Source organism: Phalacrocorax aristotelis, chromosome 6 (assembly GCF_949628215.1).
Source record: "Phalacrocorax aristotelis chromosome 6, bGulAri2.1, whole genome shotgun sequence".
Taxonomy (NCBI): Eukaryota; Metazoa; Chordata; class Aves; order Suliformes; family Phalacrocoracidae; genus Phalacrocorax; species Phalacrocorax aristotelis.
The window spans coordinates 11,136,002-11,162,003 of record NC_134281.1 but is presented as its reverse complement, the minus strand read 5'-3'; the positions used below and the strand labels follow the sequence as shown (position 1 = coordinate 11,162,003).

General features: G+C 43.6%; 2 protein-coding genes across 5 annotated transcripts in view; one reads left to right on the top strand and one right to left on the bottom strand.

The window, feature by feature from the left end:
* ARIH2 (ariadne RBR E3 ubiquitin protein ligase 2) overlaps positions 1–13,098 on the bottom strand; it is a 33,793-nt gene extending 20,695 nt beyond the window's left edge. Inside the window, exons 1-2 of one of the 4 annotated variants that reach the window (XM_075095856.1) lie at positions 12,958–13,098; positions 8,624–8,970 (exon numbers count right to left, since the gene is read on the bottom strand). In XM_075095856.1, coding sequence (XP_074951957.1) covers positions 8,624–8,872 — 249 coding nt within the window. In that variant the 5' untranslated portion in view covers positions 8,873–8,970; positions 12,958–13,098. Of the gene's footprint in view, positions 1–8,623; positions 8,971–12,872 lie in introns of all 4 variants that reach the window. The other 3 variants (XM_075095857.1, XM_075095855.1, XM_075095854.1) reach the window with 3 other exon arrangements.
* Positions 13,099–13,293: 195 nt separating this feature from the next.
* SLC25A20 (solute carrier family 25 member 20) lies at positions 13,294–25,301 on the top strand. The gene is made up of 9 exons (XM_075095858.1): positions 13,294–13,543; positions 14,553–14,645; positions 16,612–16,739; positions 18,942–19,032; positions 19,894–20,011; positions 21,227–21,299; positions 21,916–22,025; positions 23,479–23,603; positions 24,135–25,301. Exons 1-9 carry the CDS (start codon positions 13,439–13,441, stop codon positions 24,195–24,197), a joined length of 906 nt encoding a protein of 301 aa, XP_074951959.1. The 5' UTR covers positions 13,294–13,438; the 3' UTR covers positions 24,198–25,301.
* Positions 25,302–26,002: the final 701 nt, after the last annotated feature.

Genomic DNA, 26,002 nt, shown 5'->3' with positions numbered 1-26,002 from the left:
GTGTTCCAAGTCTTGTGGCAAAGCTCTCCACATCTGTTACAGGTTTCTGAGCATTAGAAGGATGTTTTCAAAACTGAACTAAAATTAATTTCACTTATCAGAAAAAAGATGAAGTTACAACAAAATCAGATACTCTGCTTTTTTTTTCTGGGTTCAGTCAAGCTTAAAAAAAAACATGAGAAAAAGCCCTCCATCTTTAGGTTTCACTCACAGTATTGCTTACGATTTGTCTGACATTTCAGCCCCTCTCGTGATTGCAGAGTGCAGGCTGCACCAGGGAAAGAAATGTGATTTAGAGTCTGTAGCTGCTCTCTCGATGCCATGGAAAGGTCTTGACAAACAGCACTACATGAGCTTTGCTTCATCACAGGGTTTTAATCTGTACCCCATCACTCACCCTCTGGCATGCAGAGACCTGGTGTCAGTCTGCAGGATTAGAAGAATATTTAGGAGGCAGAGTGCAGTTTAGGAATGACAAATACTGCCAGTATTATACACATGGTTTGTGAAGCCGTCAGTGCACAACCCAGTTGGCCACACGCTGAAGAAAGGGGATCTCGGGTTAAATTCTAACTCCTTCTCTGCACTTACACATTGCTTTAATCCATCTGCTCTCCTACACAGGAGAGCAACAATTTCAGCTGCAGCTGCCAACAAACAGGATCAGTAGGACTCAGCTAGGAAATCTCAACATACGTATTTCTCAAGCTGTTAGGCTATTCTTTCTGAGGAGATTCAGAAAGAAATTTAAAAAAATACTTAAGCAAGATAGTATGCCAGAAGGCATTATTACAAAATAGCTATGAGATTTCTTCTTTGAAAGATTTAGAATGAAAGAAATACACCAAGAAAGCTGTAAGACAGCACACAGAAAGAAGATTGACAGGAGACTCCCCAGCTGTACCCACTGGAGTTATTCTTTCCAGCATAATGTAGTGTCTGAGAGCATCAGTGCCCAGTGCACGCTGCACTGCACTCCCTGCACGCTGCCAAAACCCCCAGCAACACATCCCACTGCTGCATTCAGCTCAGCCCCTCCCCAGCTGCTTTTCTAGCAAAACAGAGAAGTGGACAATTCTTTCTGGTTGACATAAAGGGGGATGTACAAGGAGGAAGTGAAGGGCAGGTAATAACCTGAATTCACACAATCATGACTGGTGGCTCAGGACACAGGGCAGCCAACTCAAACTGGAAGGCCCTGGTGTGTGCACACAGCCACAGCAGCACGCACATGCAGAGCGCAAGGCTTTGGTAACTTTGCAGTGAGTAATTGCTGTTCAGACCCAAATAACATAGTCCTTTACTTGACAATCTTAGCTTCTAAGGGCGTTTTTCTTTTGTTATAAAAAAATGAAGAGGAGGAACACCTGCTTTGTAAAACAGTGTTTCACAGTACACAACAGAGCTCATTTCTGCTGTGCCATCCTTAACAGGCACAGCACACAAATTTGGCAACGCACTTCAGCTGTTTCTTGCCACTCCTGTGATCATGTTGTCCAGCTGTAACCTTGCAACATGAAACAGCTACTGAAAGATTGTTTCGGCATTTTTAATGACTGATGTCTTGCCTCCACCTCCCACGAAGACCATACTCATCAACAGTTGTGAACAGATTAGGTTTTTTTTTGCTCACTGCAGAGTCATACTGGATGTAAGATCCACTTAAGGCATGAATCACAACGAAACATGAGGGCTATAATCACCCTCCACATTTGTGGCTCATTTTTCCAATCAAGTTGAAAATTTTGGCAGTCCCAGGCAATAAGGAACAAAACTAATTTCTCTCCTCAAATGACTTCATGATATTGTCAACAAGGTTGCAAGGTCTGGGCTCCCCAGCCTACTCTCTTACCTTGCTGACCAGAAGTCTACAAAAACCTACTATGCTTTACAAAAAAGCCTTTACAAGCCAGAATAAAACACACACTGAAGACAGTTACAGACATATTTATATCCTCTTGATGTTTAACATACTATTAAACTACAGGCATTGTGAATCTAGTAGGCAACAACACAGCTTTCGTATAGCATAACTTCCAGGATCTTTCCATTTGGAAACAAAAAGCAGCTGAAGGACAAGGGTACGTCTCAAACGTTTGTGCTCCTAAGGGTTACAACTTCAGACTGATTGCCCCACATAATGTTGCTTGATATTAAAACACAGAACATGGTACAGATATAAACCTACACGTCCTGACTAATCTAGCGTTTACAGGTGCTTTAAAGTAGTGTGTTATCATTGCCAAACAGCACCTTAGGGGTTCTGTGGAGAAGTCACATTTCCCTATCAGGGTCTACCATTCATAATAAACGATATTTAAATATGTACTATTTAATAAAATATACAAATATTCACCAGTGTTTGTTCTTATGGACACTAACTTTCAACACAAATTTTTCACTCTGTTCTTATGTATACGCATTTTAATATTTCAAGAGGCTTTAATACCTCTCCTGTACTTGAGGTACTTAGGGACAGAATCACAGAATGGCAGGGGTTGGAAGGGACCTCTGGAGATCTTCTCGTCCAACCCCCCTGCTTGAAGCAGGCACACCCAGAGCAGGGGGCGCAAGACCGTGTCCAGGTGGGGTTTGAATGTCTCCAGGGAAGGAGACTCCACAACCTCCCTGGGCAGCCTGTGCCACTGCTCTGGCACCCTCACAGGAAAGAAGTTTTCTTCTCATATTCAGGTGGAACTTCCTGTGTTCCAGCTTGTGTCCATTGCCCCTTGTCCTGTCACTGGGCACTATTGAAAAGAGTCTAGTGTCATCATCCTGACACCCACCCTTTAGATATTTACAGGTATTTTTGAAATCCCCCCTCAGACTTCTCTTCTCCAGGCTAAACAAAGCCAGGCCTCTCAGCCTTTCCTTGAAGAGAGATGCTCCACCCCCCTGATCATCTTGGTAGCTCTCTGCTGAACTCTCTCCAGTAGTTCCCTGTCTGTCTTAAACTGGGGAATCTGGAATTGGATGCAGTACTCCACATGTTGCCTCACTAGGGTGGAGTAGAGGCAGAGGATAACCTCCCTCGACCTGCTGGCCACACTCCTTTTAATGCATCCCAGGATACCACTGGCCTTCTTGGCCACAAGGGCACATTGTTGGCTCATGGTCAACTTGTTGTCCACCAGCACTCCCAGGTCCTACTCAACACAGATGCTTTCCAGTAGTTCAGCCCCCAGCCTGTACAGGTGCATGGGGTTACTCCTCCTCAGGTGCAGGACCTTACTCTTGCTCTTGTTGAATTTCATCAGGTTCCCCTTGGCCCAGCTCTCCAGCCTGTCCAGGTCTCACTGGCTGGCAGCACAGCCTTCTGGTGTATCAGCCACTCCTCCCAGCTTGGTATCATCAGCAAACTTGCTGAGGTTACACTCTATCCCACCATCCAGATCATTGATGAATATGTTGAACAGGACTGGACCCAGCACAGACCCCTGGGGAACACCACTAGTGACAGGCCTCCATCCAGACTCTGCTCCATTGATCACGACCCTCTGAGTTCTGTTGTTGAGCCAGTTCTCAATCCACCTCACTGTCCACTCATCCAACCCACACTTCCTTAGCTTGCCTATGGGAGACAGTGTGGAATGCCTTACTGAAGTCAAGATAGACAACATCCCTGCTTTCCCTTCATCGACCCAGCCAGTCACGCCATCACAGAAGGCTATCAGGTTGGTCAAGCATGAGCTTCCCTTGGTGAATCCATGCTGACTCCTTCTGATAATAGTTGGTAAGCCAGCTAGTCTTTTACGACTGCCATTTTATGTTGCATGTAAGTTTTATGAAGTTGTTATGGCATCAAAAAGCATGACTACACAACGCTGCATGTTTGTTCAGATAAGCGCCCCATATCACATACTTGGTCATGGTTTGCACAGCAATACAGGGAGGCACACATGCCAGCATTTTGACATCTGGCTCTTCATGGACTTTTTGCGATCTCATTGAACAGGGGTTCTGCGCGTGCCAACTCCTTTGGCCAGGCCTGCTCAAACAGGCTGCCAATCTCCATGCACATGACTCTGGATCTGCTAAAATGGTATTTGAAAAGGACTGCTGCCAGCATTCACCAAGCAGCTCTACAAACTAACTTTTCTGTGTCAGCGCAATTTGAGTGTGTGGAACAGTTACAGAGGGCTGTGTTTTTACAGGCAAATACTAATTTGGTCACATTAAAAGACATGACATCAATAAGGTGAGCAAGAATATATGAAAAACTGGTTTATCTCTGAAAGATTAGTAGTGATAACATGGATTAATAGAATCATAGTACAATAGTACTATGTCACGACTTTTTGCATCTACCAAGTTTTATTCCTCACAGGACAGGGCTTGAACAACACATCACAAGCTGTTATTTCAAAGAGCAAGGGAAGTAAGCTTTTTGCTATCTGGTAAATATTAGCAGATTACTCATGTTAAAAAACAAAATTATAAATTCTTCAGTTTTACAATTCCTTTGGTTTTAGTGGAAAGACGACATCTGTACCAATTGCCTGTAAAACAACATGACTGTCTTTCCTTGTTACCTTGTATGTGTGGAAATATCTTAGCTTCCTCATGACTGACAATCAGCTTCTAAAAAGATGTAAAGACAAGGTCACGTTTTTTCATAAATTGTAATTAGAATTGTTTTATCTGGTGGTTTGGATCACCAGTTTAAAGACTTTGGTAAAAACTAGAAAGATCCATCTCATCACTGAAACAAACTACTGCCAGTCATTTGGAACATCACAGATATTCCAGACTTGTGCGGAGACCCTCAGCAGAGCCAGGAAGTGTCATTCACAAACAAAAACAATATGACATCACCACACACTTAACTGCTTGCCAGTGACAGGGTCAACTTTGTTTGTACAACTGTTAAGTATCACACTGTTTGTGTGCATGTGCTGATACTGCCACTCCAGGACCCACAGTCACTCAGCGATGATTTGACAGTTATCTTGAGAACAAACTTACTACTACACAATTTTAATCCGTTACTTTTGAAAGATACTGGATTTTGTAATTATATCTACTTTTTAAAAAGAACTGTTGTAAATTCCTTTGCTGGTCTGCAGGCAATACATGCCATTCTGCTTTCAAGAGTATTGTCCTTAACAAGTGTTGACCCTTGGTCAAGTGACCTTTTGAGGAATTAAAAGTGATCTGCTTCAATTCACAGGCTTTTTGGTCAGAGAATCACAGTTTTGGATAATATTAGTTTGAGACTTTCTTCTGGCATGTTTCAACAGAGATAGCCTGTCCTAATTTTAGTCAGGGTATTAACTGAAGTCCACAAAACAGACCTCCAGATTAACAACACTAACCAAGGAATAAACATTTCCTCTTCTTTTTCTTGGAGAGCAAGGATCTATTCACAGTTCTTACTAAAAACAAAATCAGGAGAAACTTTGAGTACCACTTATAAAGTCCCTCTAGCTTCACTGTGGTTCTCTGATAACCATTACTGTAGTTGCAGGCCTGGCACACAGCAGAGCTGGTTGTACCTACTGCTACCTTTTTTGCACTAATTTTTCTATTCAGAATTCCCCACTTGATAAAAACTAAGTCAGAAGAAATCAAGGTAAAAGTTTCCTGTGACAGTAAGAGATACAAGGGCATACACCTACATAGTGGGTTTCATGCTTTTATCAGACTTAAGATTTTAACAGATTTTTGTCTCTACCTGGGGTAGAAAACAAGCCTTTTGTTGAAGAGGCTGTCTCTTTTGATGTTGCTTGATGAACTTTTAAACATATGCAGGGTGCTCACACCCAACCTGAGGTCAGCCAGCCAACACAAGGTTTGTTCAGTTGTTTGTTTAGCTTCAGTAGGAGTGAGAACAAGGTCAGCTGTAACCGATGAGGAATGAAAAAGAGGTAGCCAAAAGGGTTTCCAAGGAACATTACCCTTTATCTCAACACTTTTAAGAAAACAGGAATTCAACAATCAGCCTGAAATAGCTGAACAAAATACTTAAATGTTGAGGGTTAATGAGGGGAGCAAATGAAATACTATTTATTTAGATTGTTATTAGCCAGTAACAGTACAGACTGCACGTATGAAGACCTAAAGCTCTGAATACCTGTTTCTGGTCTTAAAATTGTGTCAACAATATGTCACAGAGAAAAAACATGCTCAGTACGCAACCCTCCCAATTTGACTGTCAGAAAGCAAATCATCTAATAACAATATACAGTGGCAGAACATTCAAACATGGCTTCGAGCCCATTTATTGCATTGATTTTTTTTCTTTGCTTTAGGGAACTATGTTAGTACATTCATTTCTTGTAATAGCAAATTGCTCAGATACCATGTCAGGCATTGCCTTCACTGTACCTCCTGAAGACAGTCTTCAATTTACCTTCATGTCTCCCTGTCAGGGGCAAGCACTTTGCCTTAAATATGAGTTAAGGCTGAAAAGCACTCCATAACCACTAGATATCACAAGGGAAAGGAGATGAAATCAACAAAATGAACTAGCATTCTCCAAAAGAACAACCAGCACTCTCCAAAAAAACCCAAGACATTATGAAAGGTAGTTTTCAAAAGAAAAAAAAAGTTTTTAGAGCTCAAGCAAATTAGAGGAAAGAAGTTACCACAGTTCTTACAGAAGTCTGTCCCTGTTTATTCATATGCATTAAGTCAATGGAAAATAATGGCAACAAATAGTTCAACATGTTCTATTCAATTCCCTTCTTCTCTATGCTTGCTAATTCAACACAAATTCTTTCCACTCCAGTTTGTCTCAGAAAACTAACAAAATGACAAGTTTCCTTGGGGGAAGAGAAGGGAAGGAAGAAAAAGGGTTGCTGAAGTATTGTAAGAAAGGATGCCAGGAAACAAAAAGCACATGCAGCAGATGCACCACCGTTACTAGTGAACAGAGTTAATGTGCCACTTCAAGAGCTAAAGACTTCATGCGTGGCTTACAAGATCAGTTTTTCAGGTTTCTATACAGACTTATTTTTATCTTCTCATGCAGAAACCAAAGTGTGTAGCACTTATTTGCTTAAAAATTATGCAGAATATTCTTGATATAAAAGGAATCTAAAATGTTCTCTCCTTTGGTCATATTTGGGGCAAGATTCAAGCTAGCAGGCTGGTATTTTCTGGTCAACTATAATATTTGTTCAATGAGACCTCCAGAATTCTTAGAAAATTTATTATAACTATGGAAGCCTGATTTTAAAGACTAAATAAAATCTTGCTTTTGTTAATTTAATTCAAGAGAACAATATAGCAGGGGTCACCTTTTTGATGGGTGCCTCATTTGAAGGCTAACAGTAAGGAGCAGAAAAGCTGCTCTAAATCTTTACTTAATTGCTAAGAACCAGGAGCAACTGGCAGCTGGATCAAAAGTGCTGACCAACTATTCTTATTTGTTCTTTTCTTTTGCCTCCCTTTTCTCACAGTCTGTAGGGAACAGCAGGCATTCAGAGCTTGAACTGCACATTTTGAAGAAATTGCAGACATGAGTTTCACAGTCAAGAAAGAGTAAAACTTCATTTTCTGAGGTGGTGCATGCTGGGAACAAGAATAATAGATGGCAAAATTAGCTAGAGATGCAGCAAAAAGTACAGGTGCACTTTAGAGCCTATTGTTTACAAGCTTTACAGTCCTCAGCCTTTATGGTTACATTATTTCTATACAACACACTGATGTACAAATAAAGATCAAGAGATCCCTCTTATTTTTTTTAAATTAGTTTTGATTCATACCAAATGAATAGGAATCAAAACCTATTGAACATGGGGGTTTTTGTGTGTGGGTTTTTTTTTTTTTTAATATGCTGCAGTCACCTGCCCCACTTCCAGGGGTTGTTCCAGAGAAGAACAAGCACTAGGAGACCTGTTACAAAGTAGGTGCTTTGGTAATTTCAACCCAGTGTAGATCTTAGAAAACTCTTTCCTCTGACCTGCACTGGGACTGAAGCACACTGACAAGGCAGAGGGGGAACCTCCTCTTATTACATGTCTGCACTACAGTAATCAGGTGCACAAAGAGAAAGAAAACTTCACAAAAATCATATTGAGCATAACACCATGGAGCTGGCTCACAGTGTGACTCTTCTGTGATGAACTAGTCACTACAAGAGCTTGCAAGTTTATTGTACTTTAATTGCTGTCACTGCAACAGTAGGGTTAATACCTGGCATGACAGCTGATCTGTCTTTGAAAGTCTATGATTATTCTCTCAGAACCAACAAAGAAAACTGTTTTTGCTAGAATTACTGAGTTTTAGCATGCCTTGCTATCTGTCAGTTATATTCTCAAACACAGGTGTACCAATCTGCGCCATTTATGATTTGGTTTATTTCTTTTATATATATCCTCTTTGCATTGTGTTAATGCAAAGAGTTATAACTCAGAAATTTTGGTCACGAAGATCAGCTCTAAAAAAAATTTTAAGGATCAACATTCAGTAAGGAAGATTTTTTCAGGTCCCAACACCAGTATGCAACAACTGTAAACTTTCGAGTCAGTTTTGAACCTGGGACAATTCAATAATGTTCCTCCAATCCCCCATAACAGTAAAATCACCACAGCTTTTATTTCAAACTGTATGCTCAGCATTTGCCTTTTCAACCACAGACTTATTTTACACCTGTGTTAATGCAGAAACCTTTCCTCACCTTTAACGTGGCAGCCAAGCTGGCCATGTGTTCATTCAGAGTGCTCTCCGACTCCTTGTAAGTCAGGCAGGTGAACTGATATTCCTCTGGATCAAAGGCATCTGCTCCCTGCTGCTCCACGTCGTTAGCTACCCCATCATAATAATCCTCAATATCCCCAGGATCCTCATCCTCTTCCTCCTCCTCGCAATTAGGGTCATAATCCTCTTCATTGCTGTCAGAGCCCTGGCTGTTCATGTCCACGGACATCTTAATGCCCTGTCAAACTGCAGACCAGGAAAGCAATTGCAGCTTCTTTTTCTTCTCCAAATTTTATCGTTCTTTTGATTTCATCTGAGCTCTGCCTCCTAAGGGGGGAAAAACAATTTTTTCTGTTGCCTAAGAAATGGTAAGAGAGGCTGCATCAACATCATACAGGTGATGAAACAGCCAGGAACGGACTGACCCAACGGCCCAGCTAAAGAAGATTCTGCTGTGCATGTCCCTGGTTTGGATTTACTGCAACTCTTGCATCTGCAAAGTCAAGGCTGCTCTTACAGGCAAAGCCTAAAACCTCTGAGATTGGCTTATTGCATTACATCCTAGCCCCGGCGTGGGCCCCGAGACTTTTGACATTTGGAAAGTGGCTGCATAACCTTCACTACAGATCTTTTCAAAGATACAACTATGTTTATGACATTAAGTTTTTACCAACAGCCTGAAGTGCTGCAGAAAAGCATCATATCCACTTCATCAACAGGAAAAAACACAAACCCCTTAACGTTGACCACAGCAGCTAGAAAGGCAACCTGTGATACCCTGTTCAAGTCCATATTGCTTCAGAACCACAGCCATTAAGTGGGACTTCAGAAAATAAGAAAGTAAACAGATCTCTCACATACACCTGATTTAACAGTCTTCAATACTGTCTCGAAAGAAACGGTGAAATTAATCCCTTTAAGTAGGTTCTACTTAATAGATGCAATGTGGCTTGGGCCTTACATCTAAGCAGGGAAGTAAAATGAATTCTCTCATTTTATTACCTTCTCAATATATACTTATTACCTTCTGAATGTAGAAACTTATGCTCAAGTGTTGACAGCTGTTATTCAAGAAGAATCAGGACAGCCAAATTCCTCCCCTCCCAATTCTCACTGGTATTGCAAAGTTCACAGTTTGGCTTTACTTCTCTGAACTACAAACCTTCTGCTTCTGTAACTAAACTGCATGAATTCAAGTTCTAAGATGTTCAGCAGCAGAGCACATATCAACCTTGAATTATGGTCATCTCATATTTAGTCACAAACTTCCATTAAACCAAATAATTTAGCTTCAAGTGAGAATGTATTAAATACAGAAGACTTAAACCAATGCTGCAACCAAATTTTACATACAAACATACATAAAATCAAAACTATATTTTCCATAAGCAGTGTGTATTGGGTTTCTTATACATTTGCATTTTGCATTACTATGTTGTTAGCTCTGTGACTCAAATATATTCCTGCAGTATCACAGTTTGTAGCTGCTAGGGAAACCATAATCAAGCTTTGAGAATCCTGACTTTAAAGCACAGGAAATCTCAACCATAAATTTTCATTATTCTTCCCCAAATAATTTGTTTTCTGTTTCAAATAACCTGACCAGGCAGCATAGAATAACCAGGAAGAGACATGATGTACAATTAATTTGAGGAACTGCAGTGATTTCAGCAGATACAAACCTCCAGTGAGAGATGATGAAGGCTAGGAGCTAATTAAGTTATCCCCTGAATTCTGGTCTCCGTTCCTTTCATTTGCCTCTTGATTTATTAGCTATCCACAATATAAGTAGCACACAAATATTTTATAGCACTGCTTCCTACAGAAAGTCAGTGGAGCAGAGGCACCGTCTCTCCATATTGGAAGGAGACAGATGTGAAATCTGATTTGACAGACACAAGGCAAGCCTATATTGTCCCTCCTTCTCTCTACCCTGCTTAAAGTTACAGATTAAGCCCAGAACTGAATCATTATAGACACTGACCTCTTGCATAAAAGTAATAATGGATCTTTACCTGTTAAATGTTATTTTAAGGGAATAACTTATTTGAGAACTGAAAACCACCGTGAGCACTCCTAGAGATATAGCAACAGCTTTGTTCAGCCAACCTCAGAGCATCACAAAGCCCGAGCAAGTTTCACCATCCAGGAAACTTCTCAAACTCAATCAGATCATCTCACACTCCAAAGACCAAAAAAACCCTGACCCCAAAACACTGGGACCATTTGCAGTCTCAACACATAGCGAGTCTTGTCCAAGCAATGAGATGTTTCTAGATATGCAAGTGGAATAATGGGCCTGCCCGATACCTCAGCAGTTAAGTACCAGTCGCTGGGGAGGAGGCTTAGAAGAGTGCAGAGCTGTTTCTCTGTACCACTACACACTTATTTGGACAGAGGAACTGTTTGCATGGGCAAATGGGATGTATCAAGCGGAAAACAGTCTGCAGACTGGATAACTTTTGTAAATCCTGTCACAACATTCTCAGAAAGAGCTCACTTCCAGCATAACTGAATAGACATGCATGGAGAGAGAGGAAGACTAAGGCACAAGCTCTGCTGACAAAGCAAAACAAGGTACCAGGAAAACAAGGAACAGAACTCACCTCGCCTAAGGGTCAGCCTAATGCCAATGCACCCAATGATGAGCTCTCTGAATGCAAACTAAGATAAGACACAGCTAATACTTGATAGCATTAATTTTTAAGACAATAAAGATGTTAAGCTCAAAAAAGAGGGTGAAAAACCCGAACAGTATTTAGATCAAGTAATTACCATAATTCCAAAAATCAGATTATTACATTTTGAACCATATTTAGATCACTTTCCTACCCAAGGGAGGATGAGGTCCTTCTTTACCATCTTCATCCAAAATACTCCCTCATCTTCACTAACACTGATACAAATTAATCCCCTCTGTTGCTCCAGCCTCCTTGCAGGAGCTCATAAACACACCCACCCCTACACTCTACCACTCCAGCAGAGGTGCCCTCTTGCTTACTCCTGCTTTGCAACACAATGTTTAACAAGGTCTTTTGAAACAAAATATGCTTTCAGATGTGCCACCATCAGCCTCTCCCTGACCTCACTACTGTCAGACACAGTAAATTACATGACACCAGCTTATATTTTGTCTCACTACATCATTCTTTTCTGATTTCTTGCTCTCTGTGTCTACCTCTGTGGAATTTCTCTAAGTCTCCTGGAGGACGCTCCTCTTTTTCTGTTGATATTTCACAGCCATTTGAGACGACTTTTCCTTTTTTCACCTCTTTATTGATAATTACAAAACAGAGAAAGTGCCACTCAAGTCTGCCTCCTGAACTACTTATCCACACAAACTGTAAATGGGCTGACACTCTCCCTTTTCTCTGCAACCACCTACAACCCCAACTCCATGCTTGCTATCAGTGTTAATCGCATCCTTATGTCACTCAAACCTGTAATCTGTGGATCATCCTCAGTTGCTCCTACACACCTGCAGCATGCATACCTTGCTGTTTCCTTCTCCACTGAGTTTTCAGATGGGATTTTTTCCATCTCAAGAGCGAGAAACTAGAACAATATCCCCCATCCTTTTCACCAAAGATGACTTTGCAGAGACCTCCTTGCAGCCATATCACACATCCCCCGTGAATCTGCGTGCTCTCCTCCCACTTCCCAGTCTTTGTTCAGACTATCACGGTTGCCTTGTCCTTCCCAACTCATCGAATCCATTTCAGTCCTATCTTTTTCTAATCTACCGTCGCTTTTATCAAGTTATTTTACGCATGTCTACACAAGCCTTCCTTCCGTGGTGACTCTAGGCTTGGGCAGAAAGGTTCATTTAAATTATCTCAGGTCCATTCCTTTTGAAACGCGTTCAAGACTAAACCCCGCACTTGTCCCACACCACCAGGACGCTGCATCCGTGCGGGAGGAGAGCCCAGGAACACCGAGGAGGAGAAGGGAGCTGTGCAGGAGGAGGCCGAGCGTCGGCGGGGCGCGGGGGGAGCCCCAGCACAGCCCGTCCCCAGCCCGTGCCCGGTGCCGGCCCGAGAGCTCACGGGCTGCGGCTCTCCCCCGGGACAGCCCGGCCTCGGCACCGGCCCCGCAACGGAGCGCTGCCGGGCACTAAACCGAGCCGCAGAGACCCGGCACCGCCTCTCTCACACGGGGATCTGCCCCGCCGCCCAGCCCCCGCCACCTCCCGCTTGAGGAACACGGGCCCGGCAGGCGGCAGCGCTCACCAGGCGGCCCCGGCTCCCCACCGCCGCGGGACGGTGCAGCACAGACCGTCCCTTCCCACGCACCCCCACCCGGCCCAATACCTACCGGGGGCGGCGGAGACGGAGCGAGAGGGGGTGGGGGGGAAAGGGAGCGACGCCCCGAGCTCCTCCTGCCGGGCCACCACTGCCTATGCGCCGGAAGTACCGGCCTCCGCGTGGCGTCACTTCCGCCGGGCCGAGCCGGGCCGGACCACTGCGCCGGGCCGGGGGGGGGTTTGAAACACAAAAACACCGTGAGGGGGTTATCGGGCCGGCGGCGCGGGACCGCCTCAAGGCGCCTGGTCAGCACCCTCGGGAGGCGCTGGCGGCTCGGGCTCGGCCAGTGGCAGCGCCCGGCACGGCGGCGGGGGAGAGGCCCTCCGCCGCGGGCATGGGCTGCCGGTATCCCGGCCTGCCCCGCGCTCACCCCCTCCCCACCCGGTATCCCGGCGTGCCGCGCGGCCCGGCACTGGGGTAAAGGTCGCGGGGCGGAGAGGGTAGCGCTGGTTCGGCGGGACGCAGCGTCCCGCTCCTCACCCGCCGCCGTCATGGCGGAGCAGCCACAGCCTATCAGCCCCGTGAAGAACTTCTTTGCTGGCGGCTTCGGGGGTGTCTGTCTGGTGTTCGTGGGGCACCCGCTGGACACCATCAAGGTGGGGCGGCGGCCGAGGCCTGGTGCCGTGCGGTGCGGGGCAGCCGGGGCGGGGGGACACACGGACGGGGACTACGCTTCCCGGCGGGCACCGCGCGGGGAACGGGGAGACGTCCCGGCGGAGAGGCGGGCCGTGAGGGGGGACTACGCTTCCCGGCGGGCACCGCGCGGAGGCGGGACTCGGTGTCCCGGCAGTGTGCCCCCACTGGCTTGGCGGCCCTCGGCGACCGTCGCGTCCCATCAGGGCCGGTTTATAGTGAAAATAAGAGAAAAAAAAAAAGTGTTGATGTTCCTGGTTCTAGAAGGAGTTGAAAGCCTGAGTGGCTCCCGCCAGCCTCGTGCTGCGGCGGGGACCCCTCCCCAGCGCCCCTGGGCCCGAGGGGGCAGGGAGTGACCCGAGTGGGGGGACCCGCGGGACAGATCAGGCTTCACGCACGCAGGAGGTGAGGGAGCTGAGCAGCGGCACAGTGTTGGTTCTCAGTTGTTGAGATGGGGTTATTATCCCGATGTCATCCTAGCAATTAAATGGTTAAATGCATCAACTACTAAATACATTAAAATTCAATCTCTTCTGTAAAGAGCTAAAATGGTGTTAATTATAGAATCATAGAATGTCCTGAGCTGGAAGGGACACACTGGGATCATCAAGTCCAACTCCTGGCCCTGCACAGGACAATCCCAAAATTCACACCATGTCTCTGAGGGCATTGTCCACGTGCTTCTTGCATATCCTCAGGTTTGGTGCCATGACTGCCTCCCTGGGGAGCCTGTTCCAGTGCTCCACCACCCTCTGGGTGAAGAACCTTTCCCTAATATCCAACCTAAACCTCCCCTGGCACATCTTCCTGCCATTCCTTCGGGTCATTGGTCACCAGAAAGAACCTGTCTGCCAATACTGTAAACTCTGGTCTCAAAACTTACTCCATAATAGTCATATAGAGGTGTTCACTGAATCAAAGGTTAGACAGTAATATTTAATAAAATAACGTTTTCCCATCCCATCTTACTAGGTCAGACTGCAAACCCAGCCTAAGCCACAGCCTGGTCAGCCTCCGCTCTATTCTGGGACCTTTGACTGCTTCAGAAAGACTCTTGTTGGAGAGGTACTGTGTTAGCATATCATCTGCGATGCCTGCCAAAAATATCAGTTGTTCCTGCATGTCGCAGGAATGGAATTGTGTGGGAACGTTGCCCCCCTGGAGACCACACAATTCTTGGGTTATCGGTTTAATTGCTTCTAGTTAAAATTTTTAAGCAGATTACAAAACTTGGGGAATACTTAGCATCCACGTGCTCCAGGTGCATGTCTCTGTTCTTGAACCAAAAGCACTTCTTAACAGATAGCATGATATTAAATCTGAAGTTACAGACTGGATTGAATGTTGGCAGTTGTTTTCTGGCTTTGTTGTAGTCAGTGGAATCTTGCTGTCTTTGGTATTTGGAATTGCTTCTGGAAAGCCTAAAATAGGCAGTGACGTTTGTTGATACAAGCAGTACTTTTACTTCCTTCTATAATGCATTATGCCATCTGTGAGAAGGCAGATGAGCGTTAATTAATAGGTTGTGGTGTTTTTTTTACAACAGAGGGTCAATTATGGTAGATTTGTTCAGTCTTTTTCAGGAGGTGGACAGTGGGTTTCACTCCTGAATCAGCCATGTCTTGTGATTGAACTATAGTCTATTTTGTTTTTAGAAAGGCACGCAGCCTTGGTTTAAAGACTTTAAGGGACATTAGAATCTGGTTTTCTGCTTCGTAATTTTTCCCAGCAGCTATTTACCATTTGGAAACAATGGCTATAAAGCCCAACTCTGTGTTTACTAGGCTGAAGTCTAATTTTGAACCACTGGATCTTGTTAAGCAACTCTGTGTTCAATGAAAGATCTGCCTCTCATCTGAAATCTACTTTCATTATGGTATTAACAGGTTGTTATGTAACCAAACTAAATCTTGCTTCCCTAGCCTCTTCTGCAAAGCACTGAAATGCTTTGGTAGCTCTGAATCCCTTGCAGTTTTTAACACCCCTGCTGAAGCATGGACGTCAGAGCTCAACCATAATAGCCTTGTGATGTGAAGTTCAAAAGTAGCGCTGCCTCTCTACTCCTACTCAATACTTATCAGTTTCTGTAAGGAAAACTATTAAACCTCTCTGCCAAGGCCTTTTGTTTCCCACTGCTCATGGGAAGATTGAGCAGGAGTGTCTCTGATCTTTGTCAGCCAGATACAATTTCATTAGAGTCAGTTGTGCCTGTGCATGTATAGATGCCTACTGGGACGCACTGATTTATTTGGGGGGGGGGGGGGGGGGAAGGAATGGGTGGACGGACCAGCAAATACTTACTCTGTGCACTAAGCCTCTATCTAGAAAGATAACTCTCCTTTTTATTAGAAAAAGTTCAGTTCAAAGGCAAGATAAATGAAATAAATGCTACTTCTGGGGTCTGTGTTAGAATTTTGCCCTGCATGTAGTCTGGTGAAGGGAAACATCAGGAGCGTAAAGTTGTGTGGTGAAAAAGTTTTGACTTGGGAAGGAAAGAAAAAATAATGGGCTCTGGAACTTCTTCCAAAGTGAACTTTGGTGGGGAGTGGAGTAGTTCAGGTTAGTCTCCCTGGCTTTTCTGTTATCTAAAGAGTGAATTCTGCTCAGCGTTCTCAGGCTCAGTGTCAGCATTTTACACTACTGCATTTGATGACTTTTTATTAATAAAGCATGTGCATTTTTGTGTGTATCAGAGACAGAAGACTTTTGATGTAATCTATTAGGACTATTATCAGGTGGCTTTTAACTTAACTTCCTCATACTTGAGATGTAAGTACAGGATGAACAGTATTGGAACAGAAGGGCATAAGTGGTGCCAGTGTTTTCCCGGAAGGATAGCTTTCCTCTGCATCAGGCCCTGAGCCTCAGCTAAACATGTATAATTGCAAATAAACAATAGGCCCCATTTTTTCTCTGATTAATTTGGCTGACTGATACTATCCTGTATTGTAGCCTTTTGCTTCTCAATAAGCTGAGATGTGTGCAAATTCCATGCAAACCCAAGTAATTCTTGTGATAACATTTCTTTCAGGGAGTCCGGGGCTTGTATAGAGGAATGGCAGCTCCTATTATCGGAGTGACACCCATGTTTGCTGTGTGCTTTTTTGGATTTGGCTTGGGAAAAAGACTCCAACAGAGAAAACCTGATGACGTTTTGACGTGAGTTGCTGAGTTAATCAGTTAGAAAAGGCACCCTATGTCTCTTGCAGCCTGCGGTATTGTCGCACATTGAGTTGTGGTGTAAATTTGTCTCCTCTCCTCGGTTATAAATATAGTTCTAAAAAATAAAACACTAGTGTTTTAACGCTTCTGGAAGCGTGGGACTGATAGCATAGACTAAAAACAGACAGCATGTGGGCAGGTGCTATGCAATTCCCTTTGTATGCAAGAAAGCCGTTAAGGAACAATTCTGTTTGAGATGAGTACAGAGCAAGTTATATAGTGATTGCCTGCCAACAGTCTCACTATTAACAGGAACTATGGGAGAAATAAATTCATGGTCAAGCAGTCTTGACAATACTCACAGTCCTGATTCTCTTTTCCCTGTTAGTTGTGACTCTTGTCGTGTCCTTATGTTAGGATATGTTAATAACCATAGAAACATTTTATCATTAATTTCTGAAAAGCAGTGTTATGAGCAGCCTTCCTCTCAGGCATGTCCAACCTTGTGGAAAAGATATGGAAAGCTAAGAAAACTTTGTATGGCTTTCTACAAGCTACCTTATGCATGAAGAAAGGCACACACATCCCCCCCCCCAAGTACTCCGTTAACTTCTTTGCTATGTTGTGATTCCTAGCCCTACAGGAACAGAACTGTAGCTTAGCAACATTTTATTCTATTATTTGTGCAATACATAGGAGCCCTGTCAGAAAGCAGGAGTCCATTGTGTTGAGCCAAGCGTGGTGGGGTGGGGAGGCGAGGTGCGGTTTCTGTTGGGGCCTTGCCTGCGCGGGGGCCTCCTGGGTAGTGTGAGTGCACCTGGCTCTACAGCACTATCCACTGCCATGGCACAGAGCAAGCTCCCTCTGCTTGGGTTGCTCAGAGGGAGGCAGTGCCGAAATGCTGGGGCACTGCTAGCTTGCCCTCTGGTCTGCCAGAGTAGCGTCCTCATGCAGGCAAGGCTGAAGGGTAAGACCAGGGGAGCAGTAAGGAGTGGACAATACAAGGAAACAAATGGGCTGTGGGCTTGTTTCCAGCAGCCTAATCACCTTAATACCTTGTGTTTTATACAGATCACACGAAAGGGAAGTTTTAAGGACCGAGGTGGAGAAGGGCAGCATAGTTTTTTGAGTCTTAGAACTCCTCTTGAGCAGAGCAGTAGGAGAGAAAGAACAAAGAGATGGTGGAACTGTCACTGTGCCCAGCTGTGCTATACTGTGGGTGCAGACTTGACACAGTAAGACACAGTGTGCTCAGGATGTGAGGCCCAAAGTTGAAGGTCAGACTCTTAGCACCATGGTTGGTTATGGGGTCTAGAGGCCGGCAGGGTGGCAGTGGCTCCTCGTGCTGATTTTGCAGGGAAGTTTTGGAAGGAAGGAGATGGAAAGAAACCTGAGGACCCTGTTCTGACTTTTCTGGGACTGAATAATCCCAAGGTGATCTAGAAAACTCAAAGCTTAGTTTGAGCAGTGGTGAGGGAGGTCTGAATGGTCTGGAAGATTTAATGTGAATTTAAGAGTAAAGAAAGATGTAAGAATTGGAAAACCTGAATAGAATGCCATCTTTTGGGCAAGGTGATTGAAGCAGGAGCTGTGGAATTTAACTAAATTGAGATGTCAGGCCGTCTTACTAGGGAAGGTAGCAGGAGGTTGGACATAAAGATAAGTTTGTGATGGAGACATTCAGGCTGTTTAAGGGATTTCTGTCATGGAGACTTTGCCACATGAAAGCAGATGCAGAATATGTGGGATGAGGGCAGGTTGGTAGGACACACTTGACGATGGCAGAGGCTGAAGGAGTGAGGGACTGAAAGGTTAAAGAAAGGAGGCTCCAGGCTGCACAAGCAGGAATACATGTGGAAGGTGGGGTCACTGAGAAGAGTGTGGGAGACTGGAGGAGGAAGAGAATGTCGTGAATAAAAATGAATGAGGAATGCTGTAGCAAAAAATGCAAGTACAAGGAATATTAGCAAATACAATGGATGTGAAGAGCTGAGTTAGGGTTGCTGTGGGAACCAGCGCTTTGAATCCTACAGATCTTAAATGTTTAGCTCTAATTACGCGTTGATGAGGCACTTCTGATCAAAATTAGTGGATGCAGCCTTGGGTGGAACAGCATAATCTGGTGATACAGGGGTCTTTCTGTCCTTCGTTTCCTATGTACTGTGTTGTGTTAGGGTCTCTTCTGTTTCCTTGGGGCAGATATCCTCAGCTGTTTGCTGCTGGCATGTTGTCGGGAGTGTTCACCACAGTAATCATGGCTCCAGGAGAGAGAATCAAGTGCCTTTTACAGGTAAGTCATTGGGTGGTGGTGATGGGAATTTAATTTTAGGGGTTCTTGCCTTTCCATACCAGGAACTTCTTTGGTTAGTGTATTTACTCTGTTCTGTTTTTTGACAGGACTGAGACAACTGTCATTTAATGCAACTGTGTCACGAAGAAGCATTATACAAACTCACCATTACAGTATAAGTACTTACAGCATTCATTGCTCTATTCATTTTACAGGGCACAAGCCTTATACTATGTGACATTATATGAGGCATCAATGGATGCCTCAGTCCACTTCAAAGTATGGGAAAGTCCAGTTTTTCAGAATGAAACTTTTTCTTAAAAAAAAAAAAAAAAGGCAAAACTAGTAAATTGTAAGACTCTTTCTATTGTAAAGATTTTCTGTTACCTTGACAGGTTCCCAAAACATAATTGAGGAATGCATTTCAAAATACACAAAATAGTTTTCTCATGTTTGGGGGACTGTTAGCTCTATGTGTCCTCCAGGGTTTTTAAAGTATTGTTGGAAAATGTAAACCTGAACAAATGAAAACATCATCGTTAGCAGAGATAGGAAGGTTTGCTTATTTCAGGCTATGTTGAAATAACCAACCTAACTGACTTCAGTTGTTTCAGACTTACACTGGGTAAAAATAAGGGAGAGTCTAGCCTCTCTATGGAACAGTAAACATATCCTCCGCCTGAACATGAGAGCACTGTTTGAGGAAGTGATGCAGAGGTTTCATATGCAGGAGTGTCTGTGGAATGAGTATGTGCCCCTTCCTCTCTGGAAATATGCACGTAGCTTTCTAACTACTAGCTGAATGAATGTTCACCAGCCAGAAACCTTCACTAGTCAGAAACTATCACTTTAATCCTTCAGATCCAGGCAGCTACAGGTGAAACTAAATACAGTGGCTCTTTGGACTGTGCAAAACAGCTGTACCGTGAGGCTGGGATTCGTGGTGTGTACAAGGGGACAGTGCTCACCCTCATGAGAGGTAACTGATAGACATTCTGATGCTGCTTCTGCACGGGGTGCTTTAAGATAACAAGCCTGACATAATATCATAGATCTCACTGTCCCTTTAGCCAATTGGAGATGCTTGTCACCCTTTTTTCTGTTTTTGCAGTTTGCAGAGTTACTCCAATGCCTCAAAGGGACTGAGAAATAAACATGAGATTCTCAGTGAGTGAGGAAGAGATTAGATGACAAGGATCAGAGGGATATAGGAATTAATTAAGATCTGAGAAGCCAAGAGGAATGAGAGGCTTCAGGAGAGGAGCAGAGAGAACAAAGAGAAAAGAAAAGTACAGAAGTGGGCTCTTTTTTTTTATATTTCTTTTTTGTGTTTTTTTTTCTTCCTTGGGAGAAGGATTGTGACTGTGACTGTTGCTGTATAACGCTGACTGATTTAAAAGATGTGCTTGCAGCAGTTATGCTTTCTACCTGCTTGAGTGTGGGTTATTTTAGACTGGGATGTCATGACCCCTCTCACAACAACAACAAAGTAATTGTGTCAAGACACTGAATCCTTTATGTGTCTCAGTACTTTCTCCTTTGAAAAGCATTAGATTGTTCCCTGCACTGGGGCAATGTTTTCCAAGGATAAGCTGAAATTTTTGTATTTTGATATCTCCATTTAGGAATTTGTTCTATCCTCGGCTTCTCATTGTAGTGTAACAGCTAGCAATGTAACTCTGGCAGCGACCGTAGCCAGAGGCTGATTCTCCAGTTTAGGCATGAGCTAAGAATGGGCTGCGGGAGTACCTTAAAAAAAACCCAAAACAAAACCCATCAACTACAAAAAAAACCAAACCCCAAACTAAAATCGAATCATTAGCACAAATAGTATGCAAAACTCTTCAAGTTCTTGAATAGCTCTGATCTGCTTTGCAGCAATTAAGAAAACTTAGAGCTGTCTCATCATTAGCTTAATGGCCATCAAGTAGGTTACAGTCTGATTTGAAAGGCCACTGACAGAAATGTTCGAGAACAGATATTTTCCCAGTTCTTGCCTTTAGCACCTTCCATCCCTGGGAAAGTTCAGTCTCCTCTGTCTAGAGCAACAGAAGATTTTATTTTGTTTGTAGAGGAGGTTCAGAAGAGGAATCTGGATGTACTTTGTGGCGTTGCTGAGCTGGCATGGGGCTGCTGTGCCTCTAGGCTTCATTTTGTTTCCCACTACTCACAGTCTTTGTTGTTTACCCACTAGATGTCCCAGCCAGTGGAATGTACTTCATGACATATGAATGGCTGAAGAACATTCTGACCCCTGAGGGAAAGAGGTTAGTGAAATCTCAGAGTCATCATTTTTCTGGACTTCCAAGACATTGCTGATTAATCTCCACAGTTATGAAGAGGTTTCGAGCAGTATTATCAAAACATTTTTTAAAAAAAGGTCGCTTATCTTGTCAGTTGAGCTGGTTTAGTCTGGGGTTAATTGACAACTAAAACAGTATTCTGAGTTCCTCTCAGATTCTAGCCTTGGATCTTATTAGCCAAGGAAGGAATACTTAAAGTAGGCCTCTTCACTTTCACCCATGTGTGTGCACAAAGAGCTGGGGCTTTTTGTTGTTGGGTTGTTTGTTGTGGGTTTGGTTGTTGGGGTTTTTTTGTTTGTTTACCCACACCCCCTGAGCATTTGTGTGTGTGCTGCTGAATGAAAAGATTTGAACCTTTAGGGTGGAGTTAGTACATTTTGCCCACAGGGCTCTGTTTCTTGGAAATCTTGCTCAGATACTGCGCTGTGTCTGTGTCTGTAGCATTGTGCTGCCTTCTGGCTGTTAGTCAGGCTGCCTCTTTGATTGTCACCTTAGTCAAATCAGATGAGTTTTTACCTTTTTTTTTTTTTTTTTTCCCTCTTTCTTCTTTTTCCTCCCACCCACCCCAATCCTGCCACAGTGTGAGTGACCTCAGCGTGCCTAGGATCCTCTTTGCTGGGGGCCTGGCTGGGATCTTCAACTGGGCTGTTGCCATTCCACCAGACGTGCTGAAATCTCGTTTCCAGACTGGTGAGTTACACGCCAGCTTGTCGTGGTCACACTCAGTGCAGTGCTCCTGGGCATAGGCTGGGCAGTGACGGAAGATGCCATCTGAGCATGGCATCTGAGAGGTAGCATGTCTTGAGCACTGCTTGAGACATGTACATGAAAAATCTGAGTGTGTTCCTATCCTTTTAGTTGGTTTCCTCGCAAGTTTTTTGCAAATCAGGCTGTGTTTCTCTGTTTCTGTCTCCCTGCTAATATAATGATGCCGACTTGAGATACCTGTTTTAAAACCTAAGCATAGAAGTCATGATAATAGAACAGCTTATCATCGCTGTTCTATTACAAATGTAATTCTTTGAGAGGTTTTGTTATTTCACTTTAGACATAGATGTATAAATTGTAGCCTGTGCTATCTGAAATCTATAGTAACTGGGCGTGCCTTGCCAAGAGCATTGCTTTTGGTCTAGGAGATCTGTTCTTATGTATCTGTGGCCTATTGCATAGACTCATCCTAGTGAGGATGGCCCCAGGCCTTGAGCTTCAGTGAAGTTTGACAGGTTTTTTGTTGGTTTCTCTGCGAGTCAATGAATATTTTTGTTAAGGTTCCTCCTATTCTCTGTCTGTGGACTCCTCTCTCCACTGAACAGTAACCATTTTTCTTGAGTCACAGATCACCATAATCTAGTGCAGGAAACTTTTCTTTTCCTCTGAATAAAGGCTGCTGTGGTTGTTTGATATCATACCAAGGGCTGAGTGTGAAATACTTTACGTCCTTATTCTACTGGGCCAATCCCCAGTGCTGCTGTATAGATGATGTGCTTTAATGGTGGTTCTGTTTAACTGGGTTCGTTTGTGGAGTACTTATGCAGGGAGCTGGCAGAGGCAGTACTTTCCAGAGAAGTGTCAGAAGGAAGAACTTGTTCCTTGAATAAAATTACTTTTTAAAAACACCTCAGCCAATCTAACATCAGCATTAAAACAAGTGAAAAGCACAGGCTGAAGTTTGTTGCTATTCTTGGCTGGGGCATGTGATAGGATCATTTTCTGTTTCTCATAAACAAACTTAATTAATTTTTATATCTGACCTTCCTATTTCCTAGTTGCAGCTCTTGGGAGAGCTGTGATCAGTGGCGCAAGTAACAGCTCAGACATCCAACCCTGACAAAAGTTATTCTCCTTTCTGCCCTGCCGCCCAATGACTTGATTAGGTAAATTGTTTGTGTTGATGGTGAGCACTTACCTTCTGTTTACTGAATCTTTAAGATGTCTTTTTTGTTTACTTTCTTTGGACTGAAATAGATAATTTTCCCAAGCAGATGTTTTCACAACATAGCTTCAGCAATGCTTGGATTCTGGTGTCACCTAGATGGTATAGTGATATGAACCTGTTGCAAATCCTGGGCTGTTACATACGCCACACTCTTCAGCATTTGTGACTGCCACACATGTTAGCTAATGTGGTTTGTATCCCTTTCAGCTCCTCCAGGAAGATACCCAAATGGCTTTAGAGATGTGCTGAGAGAACTTATCAGAGAGGAAGGAGTTGCATCTCTGTATAAGGGCTTCACAGCTGTAATGATCAGGGCATTTCCCGCTAATGCGGTAAGTAAATTGTGATTCCAGATGGGTTTTGGGGACCTGGCCACTCACAGTGAATATTTGCAGTCTGTAGAGGAGATGACTAGCTGCTTACTGTCGTACCATTTCAGTAAGATTTTTGCCACTGCAGGTACTTTTGGCTGTTGGCATCCAGGTTCTAAAAATTTACATTAACCTAGGGGAAACACCAAGTAAACCTTCCTTTGAAGCTTTCCATGACAGCTGTTGACTCATTCTGACAGTGTTTCTTGTCTGATTGTACATCTATGAGTAGAAGACAGAAATGTGTGTATAAGTTTGGACTGGCTTCCCCTTCAATAAATAATGAGCATAACAGAGAAGAAGTTCTGCCTTTGTGTGGAGGGGTATAGGAAAATTCTTGCCTCTGGTTGAAGACTTGTTTTGTTTTGTTTTTTTTGTTCTCTTCTTCCTTCCATGTCGGCCATGTCAGGTGTTTACAGTGCTGCATTTCAAAACCCTTGTCTGGAATAGGTTTTTAGAATCCTTATTTGTTCTGTGTGTCCTCTCTTACAGGCATGTTTTCTTGGTTTTGAAGTTGCTATGAAGTTTCTTAACTGGATTGCACCAGGTCTATGAAGACTAGGAAGTCCTTGGAAATTAGAGAGGAGAAGGAAGAGAGTGCAAGTCTGCCTCAAAGGAATAAAAGAATGATCACTTGAAGTTTCAGGAATGATCACTTGCCCAATACCACTTTGCCTTCCTCACATTCTTTAGGTGGTGCTATGTGCCATTCAGAAATGTAAGCTGTAGCTCTGAAAAAGAGTTGATGAGGAGCTAGAGGTGATACACCTGTCTTCTGAGCCAATGTACCACAGCAGTAATACTGCCAACAGACAGCTGTCGCTATTACACACACTACCTTAAGTACTTCCTCATGGAAGAAGGGTACACTTCTTAAAATGTAATTCTTTATTTACTGAAGAAACATGTAGCTACTAATGCTGAAAAACTTCCTTAATATAGTTGTTTGGCAGTGTGTTCTTAAGTCTCAGGGCATGAGTTAGCAGCTGCACATACTAGTATCTGCAAGCAGTGTCAGGTAGCATTCTCATCTCTTCTAGTTTTTTAGTTGTGGCTATTTCTATGTTGACAGTGGTTTTAATCTTACATGCATATAATGCAGCGAACAGAACTAAGCAAGGGAGGCCAGAGCTTCATTTCAGTGGGTTGAGGGGTATTACAGATACCATATTGGATTTGCACACTGATCTTTTCTGTGGAACTAGGACAAAAAAATGATTTATGCTTAACATTAGTACTAAGCTTTACTGAGGCAGCCAGTGGGGAAATGTGTTTGATCCTGAACTTTATTCTGAAATCCCTTTCTGTCCCACCAAAGGTACCCCAAAAGTACAGCATGGTTCATAGCAAACCATGATATATTTGATTTATCAAATGCTGTATCCTGGCATTCAATCCCTGACCCAAGAATATTTAACAGCACTTCCAAGAACTCAATTTCTCTGACACAAGGGTGATAAACAAAGGGGACACTGGCTCTGCAGTCTTGTCTAACATTATTCTTGCTCCTGTTCCTTGGTTTTTCTCTTAATATCATTAAACGTAATCATATTTTCATTTAAGAAATTAGTAATGCTAAGAAGCAGAAAGCAACCTCAATTTCCTTTGGTTTTGATGCAGTATTGGAACTCAATAAAGCTAGCTGCTGCTTGGCTAGAATGTGTGCTTTGGTTCATTTACATTTTGCATGGTTAGTTTTGCAAAAGTTTTCCAATTCTTAATTCTGAGATGTGATTGGGAAATAAGTTGTGCTGTGCTGTCTTTAATTTTAACCCCTTGCCTCTTAGCTTTTGGATTTCCAACATAAGCCATGGAAATGAATGTTCTGCACTTCATGTGTTTGTCATACAAGTCCTGTTAGGCACTGTGTTGCGGCTGCAGCTTTTTAACTATAAAGCCAGATGCTAAATAACACATCTTGCTTGTGGAAAGTGTGTGATGTTTTCCAGGGAGAGGCCTGGACACAGATAGGGAGGGGGGAGCTTAGGGAAAGCATCAGTCCTGACGCCCCACAGGAAAGGAGGCTGAGAGTTTGTCCTTGGTCTGGCGTGGTCTGTTGGTCTGTAGCGTAAGGACAGAGTCTTCACCTTGGCTTTCCACAGGCAGGGGCAGGCCTGAAAACCTTCCACCCTCAAGTGCTGCAGAAGCCCTGAATCCCACTTTCCTTTCCAATTCTTTGGAAGGACCCGAAGGGAACCTGCCTTCCCCAGGGTCCACCTCTCGTGTTTTACAGGGTAGGGGTGTGAAACCAATGAGGTGGCTCCTGGTGTGGGAAAATCCAAGTCAGTTGGAGCTGCCTCCATGTTCTTGCTGCTGCCTTACCCACCATGGACCTTCCCCATTCGTCGCTGCTTGGTTAC